Genomic DNA, 10,409 nt, shown 5'->3' with positions numbered 1-10,409 from the left:
CCCCGGACCTTTCTCCTCTAGTCTTCCCATCTCTTTACTGCCTGTTCCCCCAGTGAGAAAGCAATACAAATCACTCTTTATTTTGCCATGCTCACAGACAGGCACGTCTACATTAATTTCCTTCTTTCAAAGATCTGTCCCAAGTATCATGATCAAGTGTCTACTCCTTCAGGAAGTCAAGTGGCCCCATATCCCCAAGCTGGGCTTCCTTCCTATTCTTTCATAATATCCTGTACATACTTCTGACAAAATACATATGACAAGACACAAAGATTTCTGGTGACTTGAGTTTTCCCCTACAGGATAATATCTTAATCCAAGGATATACCCCCAGCTCCCAGCCCAGTGTTGTAGGAAAATATCTGAAGTAACTGACACATGTTTAGGTTCTATCTTGTAAATGTCTCCACAGTCTGGCCACCCCTTATCAGCACCACCACCATTTCCCTAGTCCAGGCCAATGTCATCTCTCCACGGATCTTAGGCTACAGCATGAAAGTGGTGGCCATGAGTCATACGTAATGATCAAGGTCTTGAAATGTACCCAGGGCTTTGAGGTATACTGGAAGTACAAAATACACTTCCAAAGTGTTAAGAAAATTAAAAATTAGGGCTGGGGAGATAGCTCAGTAGAATAAGTGCTTGCCTGGCAAGCTCAAGGGCCTGAGTTCAATCCCCGGTTCCTCCAAAAAAATAAAATAAACATCTGCTTAATAAGAAAAAAGTTGTACTTGGGGCTGGTGAGATAGCTCAGAGGGCTAAAGTGCCTGCCTAGGCAAGTTTAGGCAAGCGCAGAAGACCTTGATTCAATCCCCAGCACCACATGCTGCACCATCCCTGCCCTCAGGGTGGGCTGAGCCGGCCAAAAAAAAAAAAAAAAAAAGGAAAATAAAAAATTAAAACATCTCAATAAGAATTCTTATACTGTGTTTGGAAGTGATCCGTTCCTATCACATGAGATCCAAACCCCAACTCATGGACTTGCCATTCCAGTCACTGTTTTGGCCGCACTCTGCCTTGATGCTGTTCTTTGAGCAGGTCAAGCATGTGTTCACTCTGGTGCTTGTCTTCCTGCCAGGAATTCCTGGCCACCTGATATCTGCAAGGCATTCTCTTTTATCTCCAGTTTACAATGTCATTTTATACAAACATCTGAGTCCAAAATTCTAAAACATAATGTCCATTATGTGCATGTTAGGCATCCCACAGAAAAATCTATAAGCCAGCCTATATAATGCAGACAGAAAGTGGTCATCAGAAAGGTCTCCAGTTCAGTTGTACAAAGTCTGTATTTGTTTAAGCCATGAGATGGGGGCAGAATACAGTTGCTAAGAGAAGGTATAGTGATGTACCTACCTTCTCACAAAACTAGTTATGTTTAAAATATGTCTGGTCTTACATCTATGTTCTAAGCACGTAGGGTGTCACTGTCTGATTAGATGGACAATGATGCTGTTGAGAGCCTTGTCATTTTAGCAATAGGTTGCACATGGATTATTCAAATCTTGGGAGGAGGTACCTCAAATATGGGAAGATAGATTCAACAATGTTTTATATTACAAAGGAATTTTCAGGGCTTCTAAGACTGGAAGGAAGTCTTCTTCACCCAAGCAGGGAGAAGGAATTATTACTGGGGTAACCCCTAAAGCTTAAGGAAATAAAAATGCCAATCCTCTTATGGTAAATGTAGGGAAATTAGTCCTTTTGGAAAGGTTGCTCACACCAGGAAACACTATCCAGTACTTCAGGTTCCCAGGTATGGCTGGTGAAGCCCCATACTAAAGCAAGGCCCCAAAGAGGGAGGAGCACCTGACACCTACTGTCACCCTGCACAGCACAGACTCTTCAGGGGGAGCAAAAAGAAGGAGACTACAAAGGCAGGTGGAAGAACTTGCCCATCCCTGCCCACTAGAAAAGAGCATGGTTATGGCTAAAGCAGCTCATGTCTGTAGACCCAACTGGCTCTCCATTGCCACACTAGTACACTTGTCAAGTGTCTTAGCCCAAATGCATACGGTAATCACCTCTTATAGAATTGTTACGAGAAGCACATGTGATAACCTCCAGCATTCTATGATAAAAAGCAAAATTGTCAACAAATGTACTGAGCCCATGTCCAAATATTTGTTTCAAATTCATGAATAAGAAAACTAGGAAGAAAGTTTTTCTTGTTAAAGTTTGATTTGAGTAATATTTCAGAGTACACAAAGCAGAAAAGGAAAGCTTCAGTTAGCTACAAGATTCTTAATAGGGTGACAACACTATGACAGACAGTTTGGGATTTAACTTTTTTTGGGGGGGGGGTTTAACTTATTGAGCAGATTATAAATCCATATTACACTGTCAGGGAGATATAAGCATATCTTCTTTGTCTGTTTGAGTTGTTGTTAATAGATGGTGTTTGAAAGGGAATAGATTTAATATATAACATATGGGATTATTTTATAATATTCGCCAAAAAAGCCAAATGCACAAGAGTGCAGAAGATCTGTCCATGCACTAGAAACCCGAAGAATCCAGCTGAGAGCCTGGATCCCACGGCAATGTCCTGCACGAGTCCAGCTAAAGACCTACAGCCCATGACAGTGTCTCATGCAAGTCGGTATCAAAGATCGGCTCTCAAAAGGCCCAAAAGTCAGTGGTAGGATCGAGAAAGTCTGTACGAGCAGGAGTGAAGGATCAGTGCCACCAGGCTGAGAGATCTACCCTGAAGCCAGGAAGCGATGCTCAAGGTAAGGACCAGGGTTCCCCTGAAAAGAACTTCAGCCATCTTCAGCAACAGTGAGGACCTGAGCTCCCTCCATGATGAGAATAGCTGAATTCATATCAGGAAAACCAGCATGACAAGGTTCTCCAGGAGGATCAAGGGCACACCGTCTTTCCCTCCAGTTTTCCTTTTATGCTGTTGGCAACAATCCTCAGGAGGGCCTTCTACACCCAGCACCACATTGATTCAATTCAGCTGGGTGGTACAAATTGATCACTAGTTAATCCATCAGTTATAAACCAAACAGACTGTGCCGACTACTTTTCACAAGTGTCAGATGATGACAAGGAGCAAGAACAACATTTACCCACATCAATCTGACATGAGATAAAAGGAAAAGCAACCAGTATTTTCTCTATTTCAAGGTTTTAAATTATTTTCTGCATTCTCCCTGTGACAGAGCTAGCTCCTAATAAGCACAAGAGCTCTCCTCTCTTCATCAGTCTATTTTAATGTAGACTGAGTTTCCCCAGTCAGGAGGGTTAGCGTTAAGAGTCAGGATCTGAGCATCTGGGTTCCTGATGGCTGGTTGTGCAAGGAAGACTTTCCATTGAAATAGGCTCTTTACTCAGGTGCAGGACACCGACTGTGCCCTCAAGGTAAGGACCAGGGCTTAGAATACACTCTTGAACTTGTTGACAAATTCTCTGGGGGACATTTATTATAGCATTTGCCTCTCCGTGCCCTCCTGGGCCTTGGGTCATGATCACTAAGAACTGAGCTGAAGTTGACAGCCTTGGGTGGAGAACTGAAACAGGATTTCAGTCAAGATCTTCAGAAGCCCTGGAAGTCTCAGTGACCAGATCTGCCACAACTGGAGAGCCAAGGTGTCCTTTGTGGGTTCAAATGTTACACGAAGTTTCCTGTCAAGCTACTTATTTCCTGATTTTGTAACTTCCCGCTACCTTGTTCTTCTTTTGTATTTGGACAAACAGGAAACCAAATCACCTCACTCTGGGTCACAATCTCATCTGAATCTTCCCAGTGTTTCCAGGTGTCTTAATTAACTCTTCTCTTGTTGCTGGAACAAATACCCAACACACAAATTGAAGGAAGGAAAGGTATATTTAGATCATAGTCACTGGAGGTTTCAGTCCATACTCAGCTGGCTCCAAGGCAGCCTGGTACATGGCAGAGAGCAAGTCTTCATGGTGGTGGCAAAGAGCAAGAGCACAAGGGAGGGGTAGCAGCAGCTCAAGCAGCTGGCTTCTCTTCCCACACCAGGGTAGGTACAGCATCTACACCCACAATAATCAATCACAAACTCCAGAAGCCTCCCCATGACTGCATGAGGCTTTGGGGGGGGGGGACACCTAGACACAAACCATAACACCAGGTAAAGGCACAGTCATGCTTGTGAATGACTCCTTTACACACCTCCTCTTGACCCTTCTTCAAGCTTCTACTCTATGCAGCTCTGAAGACCATGTCACTCACCTCTTCCTCTCAATCCACACCATCAGAACAGCTGACCACTTCACCAGGGTGGGTCCAGTTCTTCATATGAAGACCACATCACTTATGGGGAAACTCCACAGGGCACTCCAGGTGGGCTCAGAGAAAGCAGACTCACTGGCCCTTCAACTAGAGGCAAATGCTATAATAAATCTCCCCCAGAGAATTTGTCAACAAGTTCAAGAGTGTATTCCAAGAGAAATTCAAGGCACTGGGAAATGTTGCCTCATCACCCAACACTGGCAAACACACACACCCCCTAACCACCGCCACCATCACCACCACCACCACCACCACCACCACCACCACCACCACCACCATTACTCCAAGGTGTAGTGTTCTCGAATTGTCTTCTCATTTCTACCCCTCATTGTTGAGTGACACAGGAGATGTGGACTACTGAACCTGGAACACTTCCCATCTTGTCTTCCCTGGGTTATATTATATTTGGGCCCCCGACTCACCTTACACTATGCACTGGAGAAAATAGGAAGATGCTATGGTGCCACGGGGAAGTGTATGATGTTTGTTTCTGTATCACAGAGTATGTTTCCCACCACTGATTTAGGTGGAAACCTTAACTTTGAGGAATGGGTGACAATGTGCTTCAGTAGAACTGAGATTTTACTCTCTGGGCCTTCCATGTCCTGTAACTAGATCCCATACTGGTTTAGTTTTAGGTCCCAGCCTTAACATTTAGCTCGCTGTTAATCATTCTTACTAATATGTTGCTGATACATTTTAGTAACAATTTTATGGCTGGTAATTGAGGCTTCGGGGAATAAGAATGCAAATCCCTGAATTACCTTGCTCGTTTGCATTTTAACACAATTAAAATCTAGGACTGACAAAAAACCAGTGAGTCATCTTGTTGGAAGCCAAGTGGTGTTTTGTTAGTGGTGGGGAGAGGTTGCTCCTCCTGAAATCCTGGGGAACTGGCCACCCTCCCTTTTCTTATGCATGAAGCATGCCTGGTTTCTCTAAAGAACTGTGTCTACATCTCAGAATTGGATTCCTTTCTTCATCCCAGGCACCAGGAATCTAAGGCACAGAGGATCTTAGAGGGTTGAAGAGTCTCTGTTGGATCCGTGTAGTGCCTGGCTGCTTTGCATAGTGGACAAGGACCCTAAACCAGCATTTGTCTCCTAGGGCACAAGGTTCCCCACCCACATTCTCAGAGCACAGTGGAGCACAGTGGTTTGTGGCATCAGAACTGATCCAGCTCTTGGAAACAGAGGACTCCAGAGTTCAACCGCCTGTTCAAATTACACCAACCCTAACTATATTCCTCCTTTCACTGCTAAAACGTTTTTAGCTAGTACCAGTGTTCTTAACCTGTTTTTGTGGTTTTGGATTCTTTTGAGAAAGCCATGGAAGAGTGACACTTAGTGCTTAACCTTCAAAATGCTACATTCAACTTCAATTCAGTTAGATTGATGTATGGACCGGCCATGTTTTTGTTTTTTAATTTTATTTATTTTTTTGTGAGTACCTGTTTGCAGTTTGTAATGAGTGCACACCGTGTAGGGAGTTGGTAAGTGTGTGTGACACATCTTCATTCTTCTTCATTCCCCCACCCTCCCTCCTTCTCTTCATCCTCTTCCCATTTGGAAAAGATCTGTCTCCCAAGTTCCTATTCTGTATCTTTTATCTTGCTCCTTATTCCTATTTTTGAACCTCTCAAATAAAAGAAGTCATGCAATCTTCAAGTGTGTGGGTCTGATTTATTCCCTGTAGCATTATGGTCTCAGATGCACCCATTTTCCTACAAAGGACTCAAGTGTATCTTTTTTTATCACAGAGTTGGACTCATTGTGTATAAATCCCACATTCTCTGTATTCATTCATCTGTGCATGTACATGTAGGCTGCCCTCAAGAAGTTGGTTGTGCTGCTATGGACATATGCACACATGCATCTCTGTAATACAGACAGGATAGTTGGGTCAAATGAATTTCTAGTTTTAATTGTTGAGGACTCTCCACACTGACCTCCATGGTGGCTGTACTGCTTTGCATTCACACCAACAGTGCTCAAGGGTCCCTTTTCCCTGACAGCTTTGTTATTATTTGATGTCCCAATGACAGCCATTCTCCTAGCCCAGCTAAGGACTCTCATTTAGTGAGTCTGGTGGCAGCTCCTTGTCTCCTCCAGTACTCACCCCACTGCTCTGCACCCAAAGGAGGACAAAAGCAAACTTCCCAGACCACCACTTGGAAATCTAGGGGTGCAGCTCTGCTGAAAGACACCCATTCACCTTGGGCTTTACACTTTTACCAGGCTTTTGGGGAAATCCTCACACAGAATGATTCATAAGTTACTTTAGATAATTCACAGGCCACCAGAGCAGCATTTGAATAAGCTATTCTTTGAGCTGAGTTTTATTAATGTATTGACCTCTCTTCCCTTTTCTGTATCTTTTAATCCAGTGTTATTTGCATTTTAACATAATTAAAGTCTAGCAAAACAAAAAGCCCAGCAAGTCATCTTGTTGGAAGCCAAGTGGTGTTTTGTTAGTGGTGGGGAGAGGTTGTCGTACAGATGGAGAGTCCTTGTCCACTACACAAAGCAGCCAGGTACTACACAGATACAACAGAGACTCTTCAACCCTCTAAGATCCTCTGTGCCTTAGATTCCTGGTGCCTGGGATGAAGAAAGGAATCCAATTCTGAGATGTAGGCACAGTTCTTTAGAGAAACCAGGCATGCTTCATGCACAAGAAAAGGGAGGGTGGCCAGTTCCCCAGGATTTCAGGAGGAGAAGACCATGAGAGGAAAGAAAGGGCAACTTCCAAAATTCCTAAGGTCAAATTACAGATGGAGAGAGGGGTTATCCTCCTAGTACATCAGAAATGAAGGAGCTGAGTCACTCCCTTCTTTTTATTTAACTGTAAACATTGCAGAACCCCTCATAATCCTAAATCCTAAATCCATAACTTTGAAACAGGGAAGTTGTGTGGGCTACCTCCTTTCTCCCCATTAAGCTGTAAACGCAAGACCACCCTGATTATTCAGGTTTGAATTTAGGAAGTCACACTGATTGCCAACATCAGAAAAGAGAGAGGGTGGGAGGCATGTAGAACCAATGGACGTCTGACCCTAGAATACCCGGAGCCTGAGTTACCAAGCCTTTTTTGCCCACTTTACCCCCTCTGAACCTGTTTCTGCTGCTGCCTTGTGATCTTCAATAAATGTAACTACAAACTATGAGGCATATGTTTGGCAATTCTTTCCTTGTCATGCACAAGAACCTAGACCATTTTGCCCCACTCAGCTGTATCATTAGTTTGCTTAAAGTAAAACTCTAAACATGACCCACATGCAGTTGCACCAGAAAGAATCAGCCTTTGGCTCTGACTCTGGCTCTGGCGCTCTCCCTGTTCCAACCCCCTAACAACCCCTCTCTCCTGTGTAGTTATCTCCCTAATTTCCCAAGAGCTACATCTAAATCTTTTAGCTGGAACCTAAAAGGTACCTTAAAGAACGGTATCAATTTTTCTAACACCATCCCAAATGATTCCCAGATCCCACATTTGGGAGCCAATTAATAACAGTGACAGTCCTCTGGTCTTTTAAAACCCTTTAGTCCTAGAACCAGTGACTCAGGACCAGGCTCCGGAAGAGCTTGGGGGAACATACAGTAAAGCCCCGAACGCTTACACGTGGTGAGGGTGAGGACAACATGGATTTCTTCTTCCTCCAAAGGAATTTTCCTACCCTTCCTTCTCCCAGGAACCTCATTCCACAAGGAAAAAAAAAATCACAAAATACTAAGAGAAGCTGAGGTATTGATAATTTTTATTATTTTGCAGAAACAAGCGTAGGGACCCTACAGCTCTGCTAGTGTCTGTGGCCGTCCCCCTCGTGTTTGTGGCTCTCCTCATGGGCTCTCAGAGCCACTTTTACCACAAGTACAAGGAACTCCTGGAAGTTAACTGCACCATCTTCATTGATATCCAACAGTCTGAACCACTCTCTTGCGCTCTTTTTCTGTGAAGGATGAAAGGGGAGAAAGCCAGAGTTAAAGATCTAAAGGAAGTTGAGATATGGCTGTCTAAAGAAGACCACACAGAAGACCAATGTCCTGGGCATCATCAGAACCAGATGGAGAGCCCCCTCCACACCTTTGTGTACTGAGGACACTCCTTAGTCAGCAATTTCTTCAGGTCATCCTTGTAGATGGCGTGGTGGTTTCCTTTCACCTCAGAGTACTTGTGGTAGACAGAAACAACATTGTCCAAGGCCTTCTCCAGTTCAGTCGGCATGATGCACAAGGGTTTGTTCACCTAAAGGTGGAAGGCACAGGGGGCATCCTGAGGTGGGGACAGCGGACTTGCCTATGGCAGTGAGCACTGCCTCTCGTGGGACTCAGACCCCAAGTAATTGCTTTGACCTGGCCTGTTCCACCCAAATAACTAACACCAACAGACAGCTGCATCTTTAACAGATGGTATAGATACAGATCTCGGAGAGGGTGCAACACACACACACACACACACACACACACACACACACACAGTGTCACTAGCTCTCCCTATGGCCCCCCACTCCCTGCCCAAGGAAAGCTCCGCCTGGCAAGTGTCTTTGCCCTGGCCCACTGGACAGTGCTACTTGACTCTACTCGTGCCATAGCCCTGCCTGGCTCACACTCTCCTGGACCCCCACACCGCTCTCTTCCCTCTCGCAGAGGGGGCTCCTCCACTCCCCTGGAGCCTCCAAAAGGAAGCCCAAAGTGTGGGGCAGGTCCGGACAGTCCTACTTACCAGCTCTGCTCAAAACAGAGTTGACAAGGAACATACAGGGCTGAGTGTCGGCTCCTTTTTATAGCGGGTAGTTTGGGCTGGCCTATAGCCTCAGGTCTTGCAGAGTTGCTGTACCCGCTATTGCCCAAGCAAGTAGGTGTGGCAATCACTACCCAGAGTGAATACTTGAGAGAAGTGGGGAGTACGGGAAGCGGAAGAGCTTGATGAAGCCAGGAGGCCATTGCAAGTCTTCGTTTCCCAGAGGGTCTCCGGAGCCCCTCCCTTGCTCCACGAGGACATCATGCTAATCTCTTTTTATGTGACCAGCTAACACATTATTTACACTGAATTTAAACAGAATGCACCATTTTGAATGTGCTCATAGAATATTCTTTCATGGTTCTCATCAACTTCTTGAAAGAACCAAAGATCTCAAAGAATTTACGAGAATTAGTACCGCTGAGGTGTTGTATTTGGGGTGGGTGCTTGGACTCTGTATTACCAAGAGCTAGGTAATTTCCTGTTCGGTATCCCACAGTGCCTCATACCCATTATAGTACTGATGTAAAGGAGGGGGATCCTCTACCTTGGGAGACAAAGGGTAGCTTGAGGTCCTTGTGTGCTTCACAAGGCACTCAGCCACTGCAAGGACACAGCAGGGACTCTTCAGCTCTGTCTGGGGGCCGGGGGTCACTGTACCTCAGACCCCAGGATATGGGCTGAAGAGAGGAACCAGAACCTGGAATATTAAGGGCACAGTTTTTAGAGAAGGCAGGCATGCTTTGCACACAAGAGGAGAAGAGAAGGTGGCCAGTTCCGCAGGATTTCAGGAGGAGTAACCTCTCCCCACCACTAACAAAACACCACTCAGCTTAACTGGCTTTCAACACTGTGGCTTGGTAAAATATTTCTCATAACAATGCATTTTACATCCATATAATCTCATAAGAGCCTCAGAATATGCCTATTAGAAAACCAAAGCATGGAACCTGCCCTGTCCACAGATAAGGAAGCTGAGGCCCAAGAATGCAAAGTGATTCACTCAAAGTTTTCCCCTGCTGGTGTGTCAGAGTCTGGAACGAATCCCCAGTGGCCTGGCTCTGGAAACATGACCTGACAGGAATATGACTTGGCTGGGAAAACTCCTTTCTCTTTCCTTCTTTCATGCAAACGACAAACATTGACCACGTGCTTAGCCGGCAGCTAGGGCATCAACGCCTCCTCATGGAATTGATTAGCCTTGATGCTCCAGGATTATAGAACACTTTGGATTTCCTTGTACTACTTACCTCATAGCTGTGTGACTGTGGACCATTTGTTTACCCTATCTTCACCTTAGTTATGTCAAATATTAAGAGGAGATTAAAAATAGATTATACCTTCAATCCATACAATAGGAAAAATATTTATAAGTAATGTGTCTGATAAGGGGTTAATATCTGGAATA

At 44.8% G+C, this 10,409-nt stretch overlaps 1 protein-coding gene across 1 annotated transcript; it reads right to left on the bottom strand.

The window, feature by feature from the left end:
* Positions 1-8,000: 8,000 nt before the first annotated feature.
* Positions 8,001-9,069, bottom strand: S100a8 (S100 calcium binding protein A8). Its single transcript, XM_004632464.2, has 3 exons — positions 8,984-9,069; positions 8,345-8,506; positions 8,001-8,210 (listed from the first exon to the last, which is right to left on the bottom strand). Exons 2-3 carry the CDS (start codon positions 8,483-8,485, stop codon positions 8,061-8,063), a joined length of 291 nt encoding a protein of 96 aa, XP_004632521.1. The 5' UTR covers positions 8,486-8,506; positions 8,984-9,069; the 3' UTR covers positions 8,001-8,060.
* Between the last annotated feature and the right edge of the window lie 1,340 nt (positions 9,070-10,409).

Source organism: Octodon degus, unplaced genomic scaffold (genome assembly GCF_000260255.1).
Source record: "Octodon degus isolate 3935 unplaced genomic scaffold, OctDeg1.0 scaffold00048, whole genome shotgun sequence".
Taxonomy (NCBI): Eukaryota; Metazoa; Chordata; class Mammalia; order Rodentia; family Octodontidae; genus Octodon; species Octodon degus.
Note: the sequence above shows the minus strand (reverse complement) of the source record. Positions and strands in the feature narration are given on the sequence as shown.